Source organism: Protopterus annectens, chromosome 7.part0 (assembly GCF_019279795.1).
Source record: "Protopterus annectens isolate FY-2018-M chromosome 7.part0, PAN1.0, whole genome shotgun sequence".
Classification (NCBI taxonomy): domain Eukaryota; kingdom Metazoa; phylum Chordata; order Ceratodontiformes; family Protopteridae; genus Protopterus; species Protopterus annectens.
The window spans coordinates 1,276,031,302-1,276,056,329 of record NC_056739.1 but is presented as its reverse complement, the minus strand read 5'-3'; the positions used below and the strand labels follow the sequence as shown (position 1 = coordinate 1,276,056,329).

Genomic DNA, 25,028 nt, shown 5'->3' with positions numbered 1-25,028 from the left:
AAGTATTTCAATTCTGCTGAAGCAGCAGGTTCAAATGCAGGTAAGGTTAGTTTTTCTAAAACATAATTCAGGTCTCAGGCTGGCGTGGGAGGCCTTCTAGGAGGTCTGATATTAGAAGCCCCTCTAAGGAATTGTTTAATCAAAGGATGAGAGAAGAGGGGGTAGGTCTGAATCATAATGGGCTGAAATGGCTGAGGCATGGATTTTAATAGAAGAGAAGGAGAGGCCACTTTTGAGTAACTCGGCTAGGTAATTTAAAATAAGAGGGATGGAAGGATGTGAGGTACTGGCCCCTCTGAACTGGCTCCAGAAGCAGAATCTTTTCCATTTCCCTGTGTCAGATTTTCTGGTGCTGGGCCTTTTGGCCTCTGTGATAATGTCTAGGATCTGTTTGCTTAACAGAGACTTCTTGTTTGCCTTTAAAGTATTAGCCATGCTGAAAGACTGAGAGTCTGCAAGTCTGGGAGCAGTATCTCCCCCTCCCACCTTGGTCAAGAGGTCTGAGACCAGGGGAAGCTGCCTGGGGGGCTGTAAATTCAGGCTGTGCAGTAAGGGGTACCAATGCTGTCTGGGCCAATCTGGAGCAATGAGGATGGCCTTTGGTCTCTCCTCCCTTATTTTGATCAGTTCCTTGGAAAGAAGAGGCACAGGAGGGAACGCTTACACAAAGAGAGAGTTCCAGGGGAAGGTCAGGGCATCCACCTTCCACGCTAGGAGGTGATACTCCTTGGCACAGCCTTTTTTTAGCTGGTGGTTGAGGTGCGAAGCAAAGAGATCCACCTCTGGAGTCCCCCACTCCTGAGTGACTTGTAGAAAGATTTTTCTGTGGAGCTGCCATTCATGGAGGTCAGACAAACTTTAGCTTAGGTGGTCTGCCAGGGTGTTTCTGACCCCTGGTAGGTATTCGGCAATAAGGTGTAGACCCATGGAGGCGGCCGTCAGCAAGAAGTTCATGGTTAGCCTGCACACAGGGTAAGATTGGGTTCCCCCCCCGTTTGTTGATATACCACATTACTGTGGTGTTGTCTGTTTTTATAAGGATAACCCCTGGCCTGAGATGGGGTTTGAAGGATGCCCCAGCCTTTTGTACTGCCATCATTTCTTTCTGATTGTTGTGTAAGGGAAGGTGCTGGGCATCCCAAAGACAGTGAGTGCACCTGCCTGCTAGGTGAGCGCCCCAAGCAATGTCTGAAGCATCAGTGGTAATGGTCTGGCCGGTAGGGCGGAGGATGCAGGGAAGACCGTTGTTCTTTGCACAGGCCATTGGCCACCAGAGAAACTCGGCTCTTATACATGGGATCAAAAGGAGAGAGGTCTCTAGAGACAGAGTGCTGACATGAAAGGTTTTTTAGATACCACTGACGTTTTCTCATGTGAAGCCTGGCCAGAGGAATTAGAAGGATGCAAGATGCCATGTACCCCAGGGGTTGTAGGAACTTCCTTGCAGTGAGGTGACTTCTGGAAGCCAGCTGGGTAAAGTAAAGTGGCAGGAAGCTCTGCTTTTCTGAGGATAGGAAGGCCAATTGGGATGCTGCGTCTAGCAGTGCTCCCAAGAAAATGATCTTCCTGGAGGGTGTTTGCTTTGATTTCTTCTCGATGATGGTGAACCCTAGGGAAGTTAGGAGGGTTTTGACAAAGACAAGGTTCTGCAGAAGCTTTTCTTTGCACTCTGCCTGATTGAGGCAGTCGTCCGGGTAAGGGTAAATCTGTATATTTCTCTGTCTGCAAAATGCTATGGCTGGGGCTAAGCATCTGATGAATATTCTGGGTGCAGTAGATAAGCCAAAGGGTAGCGCAGAGAACTGAAAGTGTTGTGAGCCTGCTCTGAAGTGCAGGAATTTCTTGCAGGATTCCCTTATGAGGATGTCGAGGTGGGCATTTTTTAGGTCTAGGGTCACTAGCCAGGCATTTCTTGTCAGCATAGGCAGCAGCTGCTGCAAAGTTAGCACTCTGAATCTGGGGACCACCGGGGAGGTGTTCAGAATGGATAGATCCAGGATGAAGTGACAAGTGCCCTCTTTTCTGGGAACAAGGTATAGTCTGGAATAAAAGCCTTTGCCTGTTTGATCTGAGGGGACAGGTTCTACTGCCCCCTGGGATATGAGAGCTTGGACCTGTTTCAATGCCTCTGCCCACTGATTTGGAGGTAAGTCTGGGTACCCTCTTGGGATTGGGAGTTTGCTGAAAGAGAATTTGTATCCCTGAAAAATGATCTTTAAGACCCACTGGTCCTTTGTTACAGAAAGCCAATTTTCTTTGAAGAGGGAGAGCAACAGTCATAATTGCTCTCTGGTCAGGGCAGGTGTCCTAAAACTCCCTTACCTGTGAGACTCTGAAGTCCACTACCTAGATCTTTGGTGTTGTGGTCTGTGCCTGGGGGTTCTGTTCTCTGAGGCTTTTTCAATTTGTTTTTAGATTGGGTGGGAAAGGACCAATGTTTGGGCAGGAAATTCCAGCTGAACCTGGTGGGTTGCACTTGTAGAAAGTTCTTTACCTTTTGCATGGCTTTTGACTTGTCTTTCATCTTTTTGAGGACTGCTTCAGCTTTAGCCCCAAAAAGGCATTCTTTGTCAAGAGGTGCATCCAGGAGATTAGCTTTACATGGTCAGGGTGGTGTTGCTCTCTAAGCCAAGTGTGTCTCCTGACCACTGCACCAGTTACAGTTGCCCTGCAGGAGGCTTTCATGGCATCATACCCGCAGTGTAGAGAGTGTTTAGCTACTTGGAAACTGGAATGGCACAGATCCAAAAGTTCCTCAGGAAAGTTGTGATCCTCTAAACCTGAGAGCTTTTGTTTTAATTGATCAAGAATGGTTTGCTGGTATTTGATCATATAGAACTGGCAGCTGAGGGACCTCATAGTAAGACTTTCTTTCCAAGTCTATCAACAGCCCTGCTTTCTTTGTCAGTAGGTAAAGAGTTCCTACAGGTACTGGCCCTAGACCCCTTAGGGCCTGGGGTGACCACTTCAGGGTCAGCAGTTGGATTTTTAAACAGATATCTATGAGGGCCCTGGACCCTGTAGAACTGGTCAGGCTTTCTGGGTGCAGGAGGAAGCAAGTCAAGATTTAAGGAAGCATCCTGAAAAACATCTTCCACTACTTCCAGAACAGGTGGGATTGCTAGAGGTTTGTGCTCAGGGAAGTCTAAGAACTCTCTAACTCTCTTTCTGGCCTGTGGGTATTCTTGTGCCTCCCACTGAAAATGTTGCCTCATAGCATGAAATGTCTCTCCAAAAGTGAGGTCTTCAGGCGGGGAGGCAGAGGGGAGATTTTCCTCATCTGATTCCTCTTCCTCATAAGAGGTGTACACGGGGCCTTCTTCAGATGCAGAGCCCTCTAAATCAAACTCTTCTTCTGAATGCAGCTGAATACAGTGGATCAGAGTAGCATTTGGGGGGGGGTCTCATTTTCTTTTCCCTGGGATAATATTCCCTGAAGTCTGTCTGGACCTTACAATGTTAATGAGATCTTCAGCCAAACTGATTAAACCTTGTTTGGGTCCCTGAAACTGGCAGTCCATAGGCCTAGGCGAAAGCCCTGCCAAAATGCCTTTCTTTGGTGCAGGTTTGGCCTTAGGCCTGGGAACATCCAACACCCTGATGTCTGACTCTTTAGACTGAAGATGCACCAGAATGGGCCTAGGTTGTGAAAAGTCTCCCTGATGTCTGACTCTTTAGACTGAAGATGCACCAGAATGGGCCTAGGTTGTGAAAAGTCTCTGGTTAGCAGCCGCTCATCGGACGCCGTGGCCTGCTGAGTGGTCTGGGACCCAACTGATGAGATGAAGATAAGAGCTGTAGAAGATGAACAGACTGAAGGCATGCCCAACTCCAAATGGGTCTCGACAGAGGCCTGGTTCACTGAATCAAAAGTCGAAAGGGGCTGCGAAAGCACCTCACCTTCCTCAACAATCACAAGCCTAGTAGTCGAGCCAGGGGGCAAGTGAGTGAGTGTCATCTGTGGACCTAGGCTTTTGTTTCTTATCTTTTTTACGTTTAGGAAAATCGAATTTGGGACGTTGGCAGACACCATAGTAAACAACTACCCACATTCCTGCCTTAGAAAACAAGCTAAAAACTCTGCTCTATGCTTAACAGTTCTAGTGTTAAACCTCGCACAGAATCGACAGTTAGGGATATTGTGGCCTGGCCCTAAGCAAGTTACACAAAGCATATGGAAGTCTCTGTGTGGAATATGTTTACCACAGCAGAGACAACTATTTACTTTATCTGACATAAGTCAAAAAAGAAAGGAAAGAGCTCCCAACGGGGTACTTATCTTTCCGATGACAACAGTTTCTTCATCACTGGCTCTCAAATCTGGGAAATCCTTCACTTCTCTTTTAAAGAAAATTCCTCCTTCAGAATACTCAGGAAAGAACGTAAACACTTCTTCTTCAAAGATGGAGTCCAAAACTGCTACACAACTTATTCAATGCACATGAAATCTGCTTTGGACTCTGGCAGCAAGAAAATATTGAAGTGATGACGCAGGCTGGCTCCCTTTACACCTGAGCATTCGGACGTTGGTTAAGGAGTATGACAGCCTGGGAGGCGAAATAAGTTTCTCTGGTAGTCAGGCCGGCCGAGGGCTTTCACGGCAGGAAATCCCAACTGTCAGGACTGCAACAGTGAAGCATGAAGAACATCATCTCTTTATTACAAGATTCTGCAAACATCATCTGCAGATTCATCCCACTATCACCTAGAAGACAACACAAATGCCAGATCCTTGTCAAAGCTCTCTGGCTTCCCAGTGCACACAGTGCCTGAAAATTACTAAGGTTTCTACTTTCCAAACTAACTAATCTTCAATTCTTCCCTTCCTGGCTAGCTGGCTACCTCTTTGGACCTCAGATTATAACTTCAGGTGAATGTCTCTCAATATAACCTTCCAACATAAACCCAAAACAATACTTAATTCACTGACCACAGTTTCTTCATCACTGGCTCACAAATCTGGGAAATCCTTCACTTCTCTTTTAAAGAAAATTCCTCCTTCAGAATACTCAGGAAAGAACGTAAACACTTCTTCTTCAAAGATGGAGTCCAAAACTGCTACATAACTTATTCAATTACCAGACCTTTCCCACACTGTCAACATGATCTCTTACTCCCAATTCTAACATTCAAACACGTGTCACACTGATGTCCAGTTCTTTTAACATACCTACACTTCTAATTTTTCACTCAGTTGGAACTCTCTACTCTGTACATACAAGTACTTCAGTAAGTACCTCTCCAGTCCTCCACCATCTTACTATATCTCTTTGCTCGTTTTACTGCATCATACATAAGATTTTTCTATAACTGCATTATACTGTATATGCGTGTGGTGTTGCAGTAGCGTTGTCGCCTCACAGTTAGACGTTGCCCGTTCGATTCTTAGTTACAGCGTCTTCTGTGTGGCGAGGGCGACATGTGTGAATGGGCGTTCCTTCGTTGAAGGTTGTGCGTTAGGCCCGGCAAGCCAGCACGTAAAACTCTACTGCCAATCATTAGCGGATCGGAGTCCCGCTATGGCGACCCCTAACTGGGAAAAGCCAAAAGACACAACAACTGTAGATGTGCAACTGTTTCCAAATTTACCTTTCACATCTTTATATGTGAATTCGCCTTTTAAACAACTTTATTGACTACTTACATTTTAGAGTGACAAACATAAATACAGTTTTATAAAAGTAAACAAACCACATATATTTCCATTATTTTCATGCAGTATACATGTTTACTTAACACTTTTCATTCACTCCAGCATTAAATAAATTGCTCAATTCGTGCCCTTCTTTAAATTTTACCCCTCCCCTGAACATAATCCTGCATGTACAGTTCCTACAGTTCTAAAGATCCTACCGCCATTTCTTTGTATCTCCTGCACAATATTTAATGCTTCAATTACAGCTGTTATAAGTTTTTTTCCACTTTCTAGTAATTGCTTTTTTGGCAGTTTAATAAAATGAAACTTAGTAAGACATTTCTATATCCTACATCCCAGTTCAAATTAATCATTTTCTTGATTACAACTGTTGCTCCCCCAACATTTTTGACAAAGTAAACAAAATTTTTAAAATCAGACAACTCTTTACATCCCCCCCCCCAAAAAAAAAGATTCCCAGTTATCTCTCTCTCTTTCCCATCACTCCTTCAGCATTTGCAATTTACTAGAGAGAAAAAAATTTCTTTAGTCTGCTTGGGTAAAAATACCTATGCAAACACACCCATGCAAAAATCCAACACCTTCTGGACTTTGAAATATACTCGGGAGCTCATCATACCACTTGTGCCTTTGTAAACTACCTTTCCACCCTCTTTTCCCATTCTTTTCTAACTTCCGCTAAATGATTTTTATAGTTATCATGCAATATTTGATTTGCATTACTAATTATCCCCTTTTAACAGCAGCTTCTGTTCTACACTAACTACAAACTCTACCAGAGCTGCCTGTATTCTGTTATGAATACCTGGTAGGAAAGGCAGTCTCTAAACTGTAGTCCAAACTTCTGATTTGCCTCATTCTACTCGACATTTCCCCTCGCTAGTTATATGCTTCCAATACCTAGGTTCCTTGCTAATTTCACCAATAAGGTCCAGCTTCCTCTTGCCTATTTTCTCTGTCCCTACTTGCAGTCATCTCTACTGGTAAAATCTCCTTTCTCCATTCCTGTGTTAGCTTAGCTCTTTGAATACGTTTTGCTACTTTACAAATATAACATTCTGTAGGGTTGTTATTATTCTCAAGGACCTGCATCCAAAATATGAAAACAGTTTAATATATACTGCCCAGGAAGGAAATGGTTATTTATTATTCATTTAATGTGTTAACCAGGTAGGTGGGCTGGTCAAAGGACACTTTTCAGCCAAGACTTGAACCAGTCAGTCACAGAAACTTTACAGAATACAAATAAATAATTTAAGATTAACAAAACATTATATAAGCAGTGATTTATACTCATTAATGTTGGCAATTCCATGGTGAGCACTGCACTGAAGAAAGGAAGGAGAAAAACGTTAAGGGAGAAACTGAAAGGCAATAATTGTGATACACACTGATCAAGAATTAAGTGCTTAATGCTATTTCCTTGGGAATGTTCACCTGACAATGAAATGCCAAAGTATTACAGCAATTTTATACAGTTTGTTGTGCAAACTTGTAACTTTTCTGTACAAGTATAGAGTGCAAAACCATCCTGTTACAGACTGTTCTACAAATGTCAATTATACACAAGCAAACTCAAGTACTGTGGCTGTTCACTTGGCATTCTGATTAGGTGTACTATCTTATACATTATAAGAAGCATTTGTACTCAAAGAAAGAAACTGCATGAGTTTTTATTTAATTTTTGAAGACAACATTCAATACCTTCTGTTAGTCTTTCGCAAGAGGCAGAGTCTACCAGTGTAAAGGCCTTTTCTCCTACTCCCTTGCTAAAAGGAGGTCTAACCAGACTTACAGCATCTTTTACTATGCATCTGTGATGGAGTTTGCAAGCTACAGGTGGAAAGAAGTAGTAGTTTAAGCATGAAGGTCATGCAGTTTGCATTCCTGTTTCATTGCCACTTTCTTTTTGGTTAGGAATACAAATCGTGACTAAAAAGATTCCAAGGATATACTACCTTAACTGGACCTGGACCATGAAATCACACTTCGTTGCAGAGATGTCCCTGTTTAAAAAAAAAAAATAGGTTACAACTGCAGCTGTTCTGTGTAAGACTTCAGAAATATCCAAAAAAAGTAAAACAGCATCTTCTTCATTTCCATTGTTTCACATACAACAACAACAAAAAACATGCATTACTACTACTGATCAAATGACACTGATTTTAGGACCTGAAACGAATACATGCTTCAAGATCACAAAGATCACATAAACTTCAAGAGTAGTCTGCTGGTCTTAACTAGCTGTCCAATTTCTTACCCACTAGATAAACTGTATAACTGAGAACTTATATATTCTTATAGTTCATAAGCTGTGCCTTATGCCTGTCCCATGCATTCCTGTATTCTCCCAGTTATTTTCTCACCAGAGTATTTTACGAAGACTTTTATAATCATCCAACACTTTCTGAGTAAAATTACTTAATTTCCCACCAGCCATCTGCCTTCAGTTTTCACACCATATCCTCTCATTCTCATACATCTTTTTTTCCAGAAAGATAGTGTCTTCACAGATTCTGATTCCTGAGGTACTTTTTAATTTTATTTCATTCAGTGTAATCATTTAAGCAGATATATGAATAAGTCATCATAGATCCTTTACAACCATGAGTCACCCACTCAGTCACTCTCTGTCTATATATATATATATATATATATATATATATATATATATGTGTGTGTGTGTGTGTGTGTATACATATATACATCTTTATCTATACAGATAAATGTATGTATATCTACACACACATATATTTTTTATATATATATATATATATAAATATATGTCTATATATATGGATCCCTATCACTTTATAGACGTTCCAAAACTCTGAAGACCATATGCCCAAAGTTTTTGAACTTTGAAACAATAAGAAAACACACACACAAAAAAAAAAACAAAAAAAAACTTACCTTTATATTTTTGCAGGGGGACAACCCCCCCCATACCCCCTGCTACTTAAATATACCAACTCTGAGATCGCACTACATCTAGGAAAACGGCAAATCCCTAGTTCCGTGCTATACGGCGATCTCAATGGAAAGTGTTTGGAGTTCCAATACTTTGGGCATATGGTCTTCTGAGTTTTGGAAATTCGATAAAGTGATAGGGATCCATATTATATATATATATATATATAGAGAGGGTCTATATTATATAGTCAAAGTTTCAAAACGTCGAACCTCACATACACGAACTTATATGAGCGAAGTTCGAAACATTGACTATATAACAAAATAAAAAATAAAAAAAAAACCTCCCTTACCGCTCTGAGCAGGGGGGGCAAGCCCCCCTGCACCCCCACATCCCCCTTCTTAAATATACCAACTCTGAGAATGCACTTCAGTGCAGAAAGGGAAAATTTCCCATTCTGCTTGTGAAAAGCCTTTGATTTTCACCTTCGACCTTTCCGACGTTCGATCATATGATGTCGACCATCTATGATTTGGACATCGGAATGGTCGATCATCTAATATATATATATATATATATATATATATATATATATATATATATATATATATATATATATATATATATACACACACACACACACACACACACACACAAGTCTATGTCAGATGATCGACTTTTCAGAAACTCAGAAATAAAAAATCAGAGAGACCATAAGATTGAATTTTTGAAAACCCAAACATCAAAAAACAAAAACAAAACCAAAAAAACCCCACAAAAATCTACCTTTTTTTACATTTTTGCAGGGGGCAAGCCCCTCTGCAACCCCCACACCCCCTGCAAATTATATATACCAACTCCAAGATCATACTACAGTCAGGAAAATGTTAAACTTCCCAATCCTCACTTTGAAAAGCTTTGAGTTTTCAAAAATTCGATCATATGGTCTCGTTCATACGTAAGTTCATGTTTCTGAAAACTCAATCAACTGATAGGGACCCATCTACATATATGTATATATGCACACACACACACACACACACACACATATCCATCCATCCATACACACACACACACACACACACACACACACATATATATATATATATATATATATATATATATATGGTTTACTATCATTATTTCGAATGACACTCGGTCGACCGCACCATGCTCGACAAAGAAACGTCGAAGATGGCAATGTCGAACTTTAAAAGCAAGCCTAGGAATGGGTTTTAACATGGGTCGAGATAGGGGTTCACTGCTATTGCCGAACTACAAACCTCGCCCCTATCTTGACCCATGTTAAAACCCATTGCTAGGCTTGCTTTTAAAGTTCGACATTGCCATGTTCGACATTCCATTGTCGAACATAGTGGGGTCGACCGAGTGTCATTCGAAATAATGACAGTAAACCACACACACACACATATATATATATATATATACATATATATATATATATATATATATATATATATATATATATAGGTCCCCTACAAAATCCCGAATGCACAGAATCCCGACGCCCAAAATACTGAGACAAAAAGCCCAAAACCCCACATTACCGAAAGACCAGAAGCGCGAAATTCAAAATCCCGATGTTAAGGGATTTTGAGTTAGTGCTTCTGGTGTTGCGGTTCAGGTAAGTATGTGTGTGTAAGTGTGTTTGTGAGGGGCTTTAGTGTGTGTAAGTGTGTGTTGTGACTGTGGTGTGTGTGTGTGTGACTGTAATGTGTGGGTGTCAGTTTGCCTTGTGTATGTGTTTGTGCAATCTCAAAGGTAGAATAATAAAGTAGAGAGGGTGTGGGGGGCACAGCCCACTTCCTGGGGGGGTGCAAGGGGGGTGAAGCCCCCCTGCTTATCTTTAGTGTAGGGTGGTTTGTTTGGTTATGGGGGGAGGGTGTGTGCATGTTTGTGTGTGTGCTGTATGTATGTATTAGTTTTGCGATTTTGAATTTCGCACTTTCAACGTTTCAGTAATGTGGGGTTTCGGGCTTTTCATCTCGGTATTTTGGGCGTCGGGATTCTGTGCATTCGGGTCTTCGTAGGGGACCTATATATACACACACACACACACACACACACACACACATACATATACACACACACACACACACACACACACACACACACACACACACACACACGGATCTACTTCACATGGTCGAATGACCATAAAACTGAAACCGATTTGACAGAAATGACAATACTGAAATTAAAAATGCTGAACACCCTACTTTTTTCCCCGGGGCAAATAAACACTTGCCCAAAAGTACATTACAACAAACAAAACTATTTGAAACCCACCTGCACCCCCCACACACCCCCTAACTATACATATCAACTCTGGGATCGCACTACAGTAGGGAATAGGGCATATTTCCCCACGCTGGGCAAGTGTTTACTTGCCCTGGGAAAAAGTACGGTGTTCGGCATTTTTAGTCTCAGTATTGTTGTCTTGGGTAAATCACTTTCGGTTTTATGGTCTTTCAACCATATGAAGTACGTATATACACACACACACAAACACACACACACACACACACACACACACACACACACACACACACACAGTATATATTGGTCCCCTTCAGAAGACTGACTCTTTGGAAAGTTGAACTTCATATGGTTGAGGCCGTATGTTTGACTTTTCAAAAAGTCAAAGCATTTATATGAAGATTGTGGTACAGTGGGTATTGGAGAATTTACTCTTCTCCCCACTGTAGTACAATCTCGGAGTTGGTATACATATTTTGCAGGGAGTGTGGGGGTGCAGGGGGGCTTGCCCCCCCCAAATCGTAGATTTTGCCATTTTGCTGTTTTTGACTTTTCAGAAAGTCAAACATATAGTCTCAGCAAATCAGTTGGCTGTGCTGGAATAAAAGAGAGCCCCTTCTCAAGGACAGAAAGTTTTATCAAATGTGAACACCCATGACCAATCATTAGTTTGGAACATTTCAAAGAAGTGTTTTAACTGGTTTTGAACTGTCTGTCCTTGATAAGGGACTCAATTTTATTTCAGCACAGCCAATTGATTTGGCAGAGACTGCTTTGGACTTAACGTTGTTCATCAGGAACATAATGCTTAATGTACAATCATAGTGCCCAAGTTGAAAGTAATAGATCACTTAGAAAACACAGTCTGTATGCTCCAAAGAACTCACCAGTACTAGAAGTGTTTGATAAAATGTGTGAACATATTTCAGAATTACTGCATGACAATAACAGGAAGAAAGGCTTTGTTAATTTGTCCTATGATGAGCGATTAGTACTGGAACAACTTAGGTCGGATTTCACCATTGAAATTAGACCTGCTGACAAGGGTTGTACTTGGTAGTTATGGACAGACATTTTTATTTTTCAGCTGTGAAAGAGATGTTGAGTGAAACTGACACTTACAAAGTTACAGATATTAAAGACATTTATGTAGAGCATGACGCAGTAGCCCACATGCTCCAGGAATGTCATGCCAGTGATATTATCACCTCAGAATTATATGATTTTTGTATAATTGAGAATCCAGTAGCTCCCATACTGCAAGGTATGCCAAAAATACAAAAGCATCCCACTAAACCACCCTTCAGACCCACTGTTGCAGGGAGGGGATGAGTGACAGAGTCACTATCTACATATGCAGAGAGGATGTTTAGACCAGTTCTTTATGAATGTAAGTTTGCATTATGAGATGCTCAACATTTAAGTGATTTATATGAATTTATGAGTGAGGAAGGAGCTCCAGCTCAGTACTTAATGATTACGTTGGACGTGCAATCATAATTTACTGTGATGCCCAATCAGGTGGGAATTCAGATGGTGAAGTGTTTCCTTACCAACCATAGTTCTTACTCTGAAGTGGAGATAAGACTTAATTTGTCTGTTCCTTGAGATGATCTTAAAACATAACACATTAATTTTTGATGGTATCTATTATTTGCAGACCAAGGGTATAGCTATGGGCACACCTTGGGCCAATAGCTAAGCCAATATGGTCATGGAATAACAGGAAAGTGTATCAACTTTAGAAATCTTTAAGAGAAATGTATATTTTTATTGTTGTTTCGTCAGTGATATGTTTTTTCCTATGGACTGACAGTTGCAGATCTGGATTATTTTTTAGAATATTTACATGGGACTACAACCTTTCCTAAATTTATGATGATGTACTCTGCCAGTGATATTGAGTACTACCTGTTTCCAAATTACATAACGGGGGGATCACTACTAAACTCCATCGTAAGGAGTGTTATCGTCCATCATATGTCCATAGGACTAGTATTCACCCTCCCCGTGTTTTTCAGAATGTCGTTAGAGGACAGTGCTTGAGAGTATCTAGACTTCATGCAGTAGGTGATGTACTCACAGTCTGGATGACTTGAGGCTGAGTCTCAGCAGGGGGGATATAAGGAGATAGAAATCAGCGAGGGAGTAGAGCTGGCTATCTCCCTCCGACATACGGGAGCCAAACTATATTTTTCATAACCATATAAGGATGAACGGCCACAGAGATATTGAAGGGAGACGTTAGGGATGTCCATCTCATATAGTAATGATTTCCAAGTTATTAGGAATAGTATTAAGATGAACTGGTTAATCTTACACACAGATGAACAGACAGGGCAAACAGTTGGAGCCCATCCTCAGTTTTGCTATAAGAATAGGAAGTTACTTGAAAGAATGCTGTGCTATCCAACCAGGGAAGATGAGGTATATGGAACTTTAAAGTGTGGGAGCTGCAATTTTTGATCATTTGTACATGAGTTATGTGTGTTCACACACCCAGACACTCACAAGCAGTTTTGGTTTCATACACAAGGCGACTGTATTAGTAAAGACTTGATACATCATGCATATTGCATGCAGTGTAAAGCTTTTTAAGCTGCAAAGACAAACCGTAAGCTATGTGAACGTATTACAGATCATTTGTATTGTGCATGAAAGAATAATCCCTCCACTGTGGTAGCGAAACATAAGCTGCAGTTTGAGGGCCATACATTTAAGTTTTTGATTATAGACAATATGAAAGTAAGTCAGTGGTTAGGGAACATAGTTAATGACACTGAGACAGCTGAAGTCCGATGGATTTTTAAACTACGAGCCAACAGAGGCTCTGGCTTAAATTATCATGTCCCCCTTGAAAGCTAGGAGACTGAAGTACTGATATTCCTGTATGTCTGCTTTTAAGAAGTGTTTTAGCCAGTAATGGTTGTTGTTTACAATGTACGCATGGGATGCAATTGGAGAGTTTGAATTAATCACTGTAAAACTTGTTTTTACTGTGGTCTGATGAAGCTAGTATAACTAGTGAAAGCACTTACCTATTTGTTACTTTTACTTGGATTATTCATCAGTGAATAAACCTCTGGATTTTATTTTTGTGTTTGTTCCTGCTGTGTTACTCTCAAGTCCAACAAAGTGCCATGTTTCACTGCAGGTACTTCCACACTTTTTCAATAATGAAATAGTTAAATATTGTACTACATTACTTGACAGAGCAAGAATAGGAGAACAGTAGCAAATACGTTACAACAGGCCATAAAACATTATTGCTAAGAGACATATATAAAAGAACAATGGTAAAGACGATATGAGATGTAATAACAGAAGACGATAAATGAGAGGATAGTGGCATAAAACAGTGACTACAGACAAGAGTTAAATATCCCTTTCGATTGTGCTTTACCAAGTCCCCTGACAATGTTTTCTCTTTCTGGAATTCTATACATCAGATGCATTATTCAATGTATTTTCCAATTTAATCTTTTACATGATTCCACCAAACCCATCAATTCCCTTTTATATCTTCTTCTTATGATTCAACCCTGCTGTATATAATTGTGCTTCCAATAAAATGGCATACTTTTCCTTCCACACTTTCTGCAGTGTCACAAGGGCAAAGAAAAAGGACAAAATCCACTTCTGACCACTGTATCACCCAACAAGGAGCCATCCTTTCTTCTGAGTAGATTCTTGTTCACTGTTACCTTCAGAATCCTGTGTCGACTCAAGACTTATGCCTGACAACACTCCAACATTAATTTTCTACTAACCCATGCTGTATTTTGCTGAAGTCTCTGATTTCCATACACAATCCCAGTTTTGTTCAATGACCCTGGCTACCTAATTAAAAAAAATCAAGTAAACTTTTCTTTAACAATTTTTTTTTAAATAAAGCAAAAATTATACCACTGAAGGCAATTATGACACTCACATCTGACTAGCAATGAAGCCTTTTAAGAAATTGCTGAAACAGCCTGAAAGTGACATTTTATAACCTTATTAATTTATTCAGTTAACATTAACTACAATAATTTATCCAGTCACTTACACTCCCAAGGCAACACCATAAAAATATGAATGGATTACAAACTACATTACATAAATTCAGTATATTAAACATTTCCATACACTTTTCCTGCTCATTCCCTTATGTAAAAACTAAAGTGTCTTTTTATTCCAAAGAACATGTTTTAGCTCCCTACCTCCTTTCCTATAGAAAAACTGAAACAGCATAGCAAGCATAATATTAAAAGGATTTTGTTCTTGGTAGTCTGAAGACATACATAGCCATGGTATTTGATTACTTCTAATATTACTTGTGCTCTAAAAACATTAACTAAACTGGCATTAATGTCTCTCGCATGTACCATCTTGACATACAAGAGCCGTTTAGACAACATATTACTCCTGCATATTGAAAGCATACTTACCTTCCACCATGTGAAAAGGACAAACTTTCACTCATTTACCTACCTGTAAAATGCTTGTACACGTGTACCCAACCTAGAATCCGATTTTTGTCTTTAAATCTAGGATACACTAAACAATTAGAGGCATCTTGACATTCTATAAAAAACACAATCTTCTACACAGAACAGAGGCTAAAAACGTAATCTGAAATATATATTTTTATTATTTTATTCACATATGCAGAATACTCTGCTGCAAAACACATTTCCCTGAAACAATATGTCTTTCTCCGTAACCTCATATGCAAGACAGACCTCCTTTCCTGACAGCACCAGAAAACCTTTCTTCAGCTTGAGCCTTTTATGACTACCATCCTGAGTCCTACTGTTTTAATTCATATTGTTCTTAGTGTCTTGCTCCTCCTGTTTCTCTATGCTTCCTAAATCTTACTTATCAATCCATAACTTATGCTGCTATTTTGTTTATGAGCCACAATATTTTCTCTTTTCTTTCTAATATTCCATATGATTTTGCACACAGGATTTTGCTTTCTGAGATGGTACTTCCTTTCACTTTTCTATATCTTTTTAAAAGGCATTCACTCATTTTTTAAGATCTGTCCCTTTATGCTCCAAACTCTCTCTCGTGTTTGACTGGCTTGTCTACTGAAGGTGCATACTTACTATGATGATGGATATGGGGTATCTGTATCCATTTCATTCACCCAGCAGGACAAATTAATGTACCTGCTAAATAAGCTTCTCCTAGGGCTCAGTTCCTTGACAGAAGAATGAAGGGTAGGTACGTTGAAAAGAAAGGACAAAGATCACCCAGATATATTCTTATAGCAAGTAAATAGCTTTCAAAATTGAGATAATTTTTTTCATCTACTTCACCCTACTGGAAACGGCCCTTGGATGATCTGCTAATCCTCCCAAATGGAATCATGAGGGGAACCACAGGTGACAATAACCCGAAGACAGACCTAGACCAGGAAATTACATTCTCATTACTGCGTCATGTGGAAGTATGCACAGACCCATATTACAGCCACACAAAGCTCATCTAGTGAAGCATTTTTGAAGAGGCCTTGAAAAAATGCAATTGCTCTACTAGGATGCATGGTAGGTTTAACAGGCAAAGACACTGTGCTTTTCATAACAAAACTTTATACAGTCAGAAACACCTAGATAAGGTTATTTTGGAACATTTGGGTCACAGGTAGCCAGAAACATAAGAAACAGATAAAGTACATTTGTATAAGTAAACTTACTATAACAATAGATGTTTGAATGATCAATGCTAAAGTAGCCTTAGCTCTTTGGGTTATATCCTCCCAAGGCTATAACAGCCAGTCAGCTTCCAAAGCTTAAGGGCACCTTCCAGTGTACCCATACTGTCAGGCAGCTCAAACAGCGCTGACTAAAAGACAAGTTTGGGCACCAACCCCTTCAGAATTTTCCTGCCAATAGAGGAAAAGGAGGTAGTGACCTGAAGGAACTAAGTGGCTACTGCAGCAGTGATAATTCAAACATCTACTGTTATGGTAAGTTTATTTATACAATTATACTGTGTTCATCATACTGATCATTGTTACAGTATCCTTAGCTATATGTGTACATTACCACAGCTAATTAAATTTGGGAGGTGGAAGGACAAGACTCCAAGAGCCCCTGGAGTACAGTCCTAGCAAAGCGTGGTCTGGACCTACAGAAGAAATCAACCTTGTAGTGTTTTGTAAAAGTAAGAACAGAGGATGAAGTAGCAACTTCTAGAATACTTTTGGAATCCAACCTTTTCCAAAAAGACATAAATGAAGCCAAGGGTCTGGTGGAGTAGTCCTTGACCCTGCCTGGAATAGTTTTACTATGGTGAGTATAGCAAATGATAACAGCCTTAAACAACCACTTGGAAATAGTCTGGTTTGACACAGGATGTCACAACTTCTTACCCTTACAAGAAAGGAACAACTGACCCAAAGATCTGAAAGATTTAGTTCCATCAAGATGGTACCAGAGTTGTCTGCGGACATCCAACATATGAACTATCCTTTCTCCCTTATTTTTAGGTTCAAAAAAGAAAATGGGGAGATAGATATTTCGTATACAACTTTAGGCATAGAATAAGGATTAGCTTTCAAAAAAAACTTGTCCATATGGAAAATGAGATAGGGTTGACATACCATAACAGCCTGCAATTCAGATACCCTTCCTGCATAGATCAGAGCAATCAGTAAATCTGATTTTCATGTTAAGAACCTCAAGACATCCAGGTTACCTGGGTCAAGTGGTACATGTGTTAGCTTCTCTAACAAAAACCTAAGATCCCAAAGACAGGCCACTGTTATTGGAGGCCTCTTATATAAACGCCTTGCAAAAACATTTTGACATGAAAGTGTACTGAAAGAGGAGGATCCATGGGCAGACATGCTGAAATGGACAATAAATGAAACTTGATGGAGGAATAAGAAAGGTCATAAGACAGCAACTCACATAAATATTGTACAACCAGAGAACAACCATTCCTAAATGGGTGTTGGTTATGTTGTTGGCACAGACTTGAAAACCTTCTCGGTTTCCTAATATATTACATTCTAGTAGCAGGCTTTCTTGCTCCCTTAGTACCTGCTGCACGTCCTCAGTACACTGGTGCCTAAAAACAATTAAAAGCCCATCATCCAGGCAGTCAACTGAAGTTGAATGATGTTCTTGCACAAGTAGATCCATTCTGCGAGGAGCTTGTGTTTCACATGTAGGTACACGGCTAGCTACCACTGCGGGTCATTTTAAACCTAGCCAATTTTCCTTTCTGTGCTCAAAATAACCAATCCATGTGTTTACAGATTGGCCTCACCCATTCCATGGTTAATAATTATATATTACCCCTAATAAAAATAACTGAAATCATAGCATAGATAATTTAAGGGGACCCACGCATGGGATAAAGCGTTTAGGAGCCGCCTCTGTCCATTACCAGTACAGGGGGCAGTTCTGGTGTAAATTTTCTGTTTCCATTCACAGATGTAATTTGTGCTTGAATATGGACAGGGATGAACTTAGTTTTATGTGGATGGGGAGTCTGTTCCACAGGTTTCACTTCATATCGTCAAAAGCTTATTTCATGGAATTTCAAAACAGCGAGACTAAATCATCGAAAACTCAAATTGTCGAAAACTCATAACATCGAATTTCAAATCATTGAAAACTACAAAGCAACTAGAAATAACATCCCACAGAGTTTTTACTACGTTTATGCAGGGGGCAAGCCCCCCTGCACCCCCCTTGCGGGGGCTCTACCCCCCCCACCCCCGTACATTAAATATACCAACTCCAAGGTCGCAATACAGTGGGGGAAAAGGTAATATCCTAACCTCACTGTAGTGCGACCTTGGAATTGGTATATTTAATTTTTGGGGGGGGGTGGGGGGGCGGAGCATAGTAAACATTGTCTGGGATGTTATTTCTAGTTGCTTTGTAGTTTTCAATGATTTGAGATTCGATGATTTGAGTTTTCGATGATTTGGTCTTGCTATTTTGAAATTCGATGAGCTTTCGATGATATGAAGTGAAACCGTTCCACAGCAGTGGTATCCTCTGCGAAATATACCTGCTCATCCAAACCATTCTCATGATGTTGCAGAACAAGATTAGATCCCTAGTTCGAGTATTTTTGATGCCATTTGACTTGCTGATATGCAGTAAATCCATCAGTAATTGGTTGAAGGATGCCTTGCATGCCAAACACAGGTCACCTCTTAGCAGTCTGTAGGATACAGAGTATAGTGACGGGGCTGTGAGTTAGTCCAAGTAGGACATGTTGCTTAGGTCTTAAATCCTTTTAGTAAGGTATTTCAGTGGTCGTTCCAGTTGTTGCTGCATGTGTCTGGTCAAAGCATGGGGCATGACATTCAATGAATGGCCTAATGAGGGCTGAGTAAAGGGGACAATGACATTCCAAGATCTAGACACAATCCCTTTGTTTATAAGCTGTGCAATATAGAAGGGCTTTCTTACAACAAAAGACTGATGTTGGTCAGAAGTTAGGCCACTGTCCACACAAGTTCCCAAATCCCAAACAACTGGGTCAGCTCTTAAGGAAGTATTATCAAAGTGGTAGTTCCCTGGGGTAGATGACTTCCCAAAGGATACAATAATGTATTTTTCAGCATTTAGTTTCACACCAATGATTCTGACACCAGTTATTTACTTGAGACAAACCTTCCTGAAAGACGGCCTTGTCATTTGGGGATTCAATGATTGTTCCTAGCTTACAGCCATCTGCAAACTTAGTCAGCCAGAGCCCTTTAGTATTAGCTTTTAGTTCAGAAAAGTAGATGCCCAACATCAAAAGTCCCAGCATAGAGACTTGGCAGACCCCACTAGTGACTGGTCTCTTTCTAGAGGTAACTTCCCCTATTTTGATTTTCTATGTCCTATCTGTGAGCCAGTTGGCAATTCAGCAGATGATATAGGGATTTATTCCCAATTTATTTAGCTTTTCTACTATGCCTAAGTGGGGAAGTGTGTCAAAAGCTTTAAGAGAAGTTGAGGTATGTGGTATATACGGTTTTGTCTTTATCTATCACTTTGGTGACCTTTTCAAAAAATTCACTAGGTTGAGTAAGCATGTCCTGCCCTTGACAAACCCAAACTGAGACGGGTTCAGGAGGTTCCCTATGTCCTGACTGATTAACTCTATGACAAGTCTTTCCATGGCTTTGCATACGAGGCTGGTCAAACCTATGGGTCTGTAATTGCCTGGGTCTGTGGAAGGTCCTCCCTTATGCAGGGGAATGACTGTAGCTGTTCTTCATTCACTTGGTACGAAACCCTTATGGAGGCTGAGACTTTACAGTGTTGTTAAGGATGCAGTTACATCATGCTTCATGCTATTAAGCTGCATTCAGGGATATTGTTAGGACCCACTGATGCAGTATCTTTACTTCTGACAGCAGTTTTAGACTTGGTCTTGTGTGAGAGCTGTGACAGCTGGAGGTGAGCCAGTTTTAAGTATATCTTGATGGTGGACACTGGGGAAAGGGGGGTAAAGTTACAGCTAAATTTATCAGCCAGTAGGTTCACTATATCTTCAGCTGGTTCTACTTCTATAGACCAAATTTACACTTACCCAAATTTCAGTTTACCAAGACAACAGCAACGAACTTTCACAAAACTGAAAAGTACAGTTTTGTACCTACCATAAATGTAGATGTCCGAACAGGAATGCATCTGCAGTCCTTACAAATGGGTTGTCCTGTCGTCAGGCAGCCCTTCGGTCGGCCGGATTCCAAAGTCTGGGTCTGGCCTCCGCTGGTGTCGCACTTCACCCGACGTCATAGCTGCAGTTCTTCGGGTATAAAGGCATCAGCCGATGCCATTTTCCTCAGTGTTTCTTGCCCCAGATGCCAGTTGCCCTCTTGGAAAGCTAAATTTTGGATAAATGCCAATGTTTCCAAATAGTAGAAGGCAAACACAAAAAATAAGCATGTATGTACATATATACAAACAAATACACCATAAGAGATCCCCCCCAGCTAGCTATTAGATGGGCAAATACCCTAGGAATACCACAGGGGAAGGAGGGTGGGTAATCCTGACTGCAGATGCATTCCTGTTCGGACATCTACATTTATGGTAGGTACAAAACTGTACTATGTCCTTCAAGGATGCATCTGCAGTCCTTAAATGGGTAGAATACCATAGCCAAACTAGGGGAGGAGGAAGAAGAAATTATGGTGTAGTTAGGATCCCTTGCAAAACAGCAGTGGCAAACCCTGCTCGGGATCTAGAGTATAGAGGTAAGTTATAATGCTTGGCAAATGTATGCACGGAGGTCCAAGTAGCAGCCTCTAAAATGTCCTTGGTAGCCACTCCTCGTAAGAAAGCTGTGGTAGTGGCTGTAGCCCTTGTAGAATGAGGCCTTATGTTCTGTGGAGTTTGCTTTCCATGGTAGGAGTAACAGAATCTAATGCAATTTCCTATCCACTTGGAGATTGTCTGTTTTGAAATTGCTTTTCCTTCCCTTCCTGTTGCATATGCTACCAGAAGCTGGTCAGTTTTTCTATTGCCCTTGGTTCTGTCCAGGTAGTAGCGCAACTGTCTATGTACATCCAAAGTATGCAGCAGTCTTTCCCCTGTTCTGTGGATTGGGAAGAAGGTAGGTAGGTGGATAGCCTGGTTTAAAGACACTCTGGATACCACCTTAGGCATAAATGTAGGATTTGTTCTCATGGACACTCTATCTTTATGGAAGATTAGGAAGGGTTGTACTGCCATTAAAGCCTGTAGCTCAGAAACCCTTCTTGCTGAGGTAATTGCCAGCAGAAAAGCAGTTTTCCAGGATAGGTGTTGAAGATCTGCTGTTGCTGCTGGTTCGAAGGGAGGAGTGTCAATTTTTCTAGCACAAAGTTCAAGTCCCATGCTGGTAATGGTTGTTTCCTAGGAGGTTTTACATTTTTAATTCCTCTCAGAAACTGCCTGAGTAGAGGATGCGAGAAGACAGGGGGATCAAGCTGTATTCTGCAGAAATAGCTGATGCATGTATCTTGATGGAGGAATAGGACAGGCCTGTATGGAAAAGCTCTGCCAAATACTCCAGGATGTTGGCAATGTCTACCTTTGACACATCTTTTCCCCTTTCAGTACTCCAAATGAGAAACCTTTTCCATTTTCCTGCATAGTTCCTTCTTGTTGAGGGTCTGGGCCTCAAGGATAATGTCTTTAACCCTTTGGGATAAATCTGGGTTAGTTGCTCTTATGTAATGTTCCAGGCAGTCAGCTGCAGAGTTTTCAGGTTTGGATGCAGGGTGTTGTAGCCGCTCTGAGTTAACAGCAAAGGAATCAGGGGTAGTGTCCACATTTTCCCCCGAGACATGCTCCTCAGCAATGGGTACCAATGTTGTCTTGGCCAGTCTGGAGCTATCAGAATGATCCTTGGACGTTCCTCTTTGATTTTCAATAGCATCTTGTGCATCAAAGGAAGAGGTGGGAATGCATATGCTGTCAGGCCTTTCCAACTGAAGGATAGAGAGTCCACCTTCCAAGCAAGTGGGTGGTACGTCCTTGTGCAGAATTTCTTGAGCTGGTGATTGAGTGGGGATGCGAATAGGTCTATTTGTGGCAGTCCCCATTTCTTTGTGATGACCTTGAAGATGTCCGGGTGTAGCATCCATTCGTGAGCATCCGAGGTAGTTCTGCTTAGTATGTCTGCTAGGATGTTTTCTTTTCCCGGTACAAAAATTGCTTGTAACTGAATGTTGTAGCTCAGAGCCATATTCCATAGTTCCAGTGCCATCCGGCATAGAGGGTATGAATGAGTGCCTCCCTGTTTGTTGATGTACCACATGACTGTGGTGTTGTCTGTCCTTATCATCAACTGCCCTTCTTGGAGGAATGGTCTGAAATTCTGGATTGCTAGTTTTACTGCCAGCATTTCCTTTTGATTTATGTGCAGGTGCAGCTGATCTGGAGTCCATAAGCCTTGTATGCACTTGTCCAGCATGTGGGCCCCCCAACCGAGGTCTGAGGCGTCCGTTGTGATGGTTTGGCTTGGTTGAATGCTGTGGAAGGGCAAACCTGGGTTTGACTGGCATGCCTGAGCCCACCATAGGAACTCTTGCTTCAGGCATGGGATTAGTAGTATTTCGGTTTCTAAGCTGTGCCTGTGTTGAGACCATAAATTCTTCAGGTACCACTGTAGCTTTCTCATATGCAGTCTGGCATGAGGGACCAGGATTATGCAGGATGCCATGAAGCCCAAGGCCTGCAGAACTTTCCTTGCTGTTAGTTTGTTCTGCTTTGTTAATGCCAAGAAGTAGAGAGGAAGTTGTTCTTGTTTTTCTGCAGTTAGGAATGCCATCTGTTTTACTGTGTCCAATTCTGCACCTAAGAAGGTTATTCTTTGGGATGGTATCAGTCTTGATTTTTTTATATTGACTGTATATCCCAGGGCTTGCAGTAAGCAAATGACTCTTTGTAAGTCTTCTGTTAGCTTGTTTTTGTTGTCCGCTTGTATCAGGCAGTCGTCCAGGTATGGATATATTTGGATTTCCTGAAGCCTGCAGTGAGCGATTACTGATGCCAGGCATTTCGTGAACACTCTGGGCACAGTAGATAAGCCAAAGGGCAATGCTGAGAATTGATAATGCTCTGATCCTGCAAGAAATCTGAGGTATCTTCTGCAATTTGGTCGTATGGGGACGTGCAGGTATGCCTCCTTGAGATCTAGAGTCACCAACCAATACTCCTTGCCCAGCATGGGAAGAAGTTGCTGTAGGGTCAGCATTTTGAATTTTGGAACAATGATGAATGTGTTTAAAGCGGACAGGTCGAGAATAGGCCTCCAATTTTTCTCTTCTTGGTAGCAGGAATAGTCTGGAGTAAAATCCCTTTCCTTGTTCCATAGATGGTACCCTTTCCACAGCTCTCATCTTTGCTAATTGAGCTATTTGTTTTAGAGCTTCTGTCTTTTGATTTGGTGGTAGGTTTGGCATTCCTCTTTTTCCTGGTAAAGTATGGAAATGAAACCTGTAGCCTTGGTCTATAGTTTTCAAAATCCACTTGTCTCTTGTGATGTAGTGCCAGTTTTTTGAAAATAAGGCTAACTTTCCGCCTACGGGTGCTGCTATTTGTTCCCTGGTAGGCGGTGCCAGAGCCAAGTCACTGTGATTGTCCTGTTGCAGTGGTAGTAGTTGTGTCTGTGCCTCGCTGGTTGTTACCTTGCCACTGGCGTCCCCTGTAGGCACCTCCTCTGGATTGATTCCTGCCTCTTGAATGCCTATTCCTGCCTCTCTGAGTTTTAGAGGAGTCTGGAAAGGACCAATTTTTGGAAGGCCAGTTCCTGCTAAACCTTGGAGGCTGAACCTGTAAGAAATCTTTCACTGTTTGTACAGATTTTGCCTTCTCTTCCATTTTCTTCAGTACCTGTTGAGCAGGAGAACCAAATAAACTGACCTTATCCATAGGAGCATCTAATAGTTTTGCTTTAACATGATCCGGCAAGACCTGTTCTTTCAACCATGCATGCCTTCTTATAACTGTGCCAGTCATGGCTGATCTAAAGGAAGCCTCCAGTGCATCATAGCCACATCTGCACACTATCAATTTTTTTTTTTTTTTACAGGGAATAGAGACACTTGGTCAATACTGAACCAAAAAGACACTGCAATATGTTAAACCCACCCTGGTAGGGGGCTACTCCCCCAACTAAATATATCAACTCCAGGATCGCACTACAGTGGGAAAAAAGGGCAAATTATCTAATGTTGGCCAAGTGTCTGCATTTCCTACAAAAAATTGGTAATACGCAGTTTCAGTTTTGTGAAAGTTCGGTGTTGTTGTCTCAGTAAACAAATTCAGATAACATAGCTCACAATCAGCTCAGGGCATTGCTGCGCTGAGATTTTGACACTACGAACATAACTAAAAAATGCCTTGTGATTGTCGTTAGTTTTGGTAGCTACTTTTAGCCTCAAACTTGGCTTTGGTGAATTTTGTTAAGCACCTAAGTTGTTTTTGTTCACTGACAAGGGCTCTAACATTCTGGGAATTACTCTTCTTATTATGAGTGAAATTCTTTTCCTTTTATTGTAAAGCTTCTTGATGTTACAGTTCCACCATGTGGGTTTGTTTCTGAGGTTTGCCCTGCATTTGTTTTTATGGGGTACAGCTATATCTATGCAGCAGCTTACATGCTGGTATAGTGTGGTGGCGTACATTTCTTCATATTCAATGGTGTTAACTGGGTTTAGTGGGGATCTGAAGCTTGCCA

General features: G+C 41.1%; 1 protein-coding gene across 2 annotated transcripts in view; it reads right to left on the bottom strand.

Moving 5' to 3' along the window:
* PIAS1 (protein inhibitor of activated STAT 1) overlaps positions 1-25,028 on the bottom strand; it is a 1,566,363-nt gene that overhangs the window by 857,307 nt on the left and 684,028 nt on the right. For both annotated transcript variants that reach the window (XM_044077888.1, XM_044077889.1), the window contains exon 4: positions 7,615-7,662. In XM_044077888.1, the coding sequence (XP_043933823.1) occupies positions 7,615-7,662 (48 nt within the window). The remainder of the gene's footprint in view (positions 1-7,614; positions 7,663-25,028) is intronic.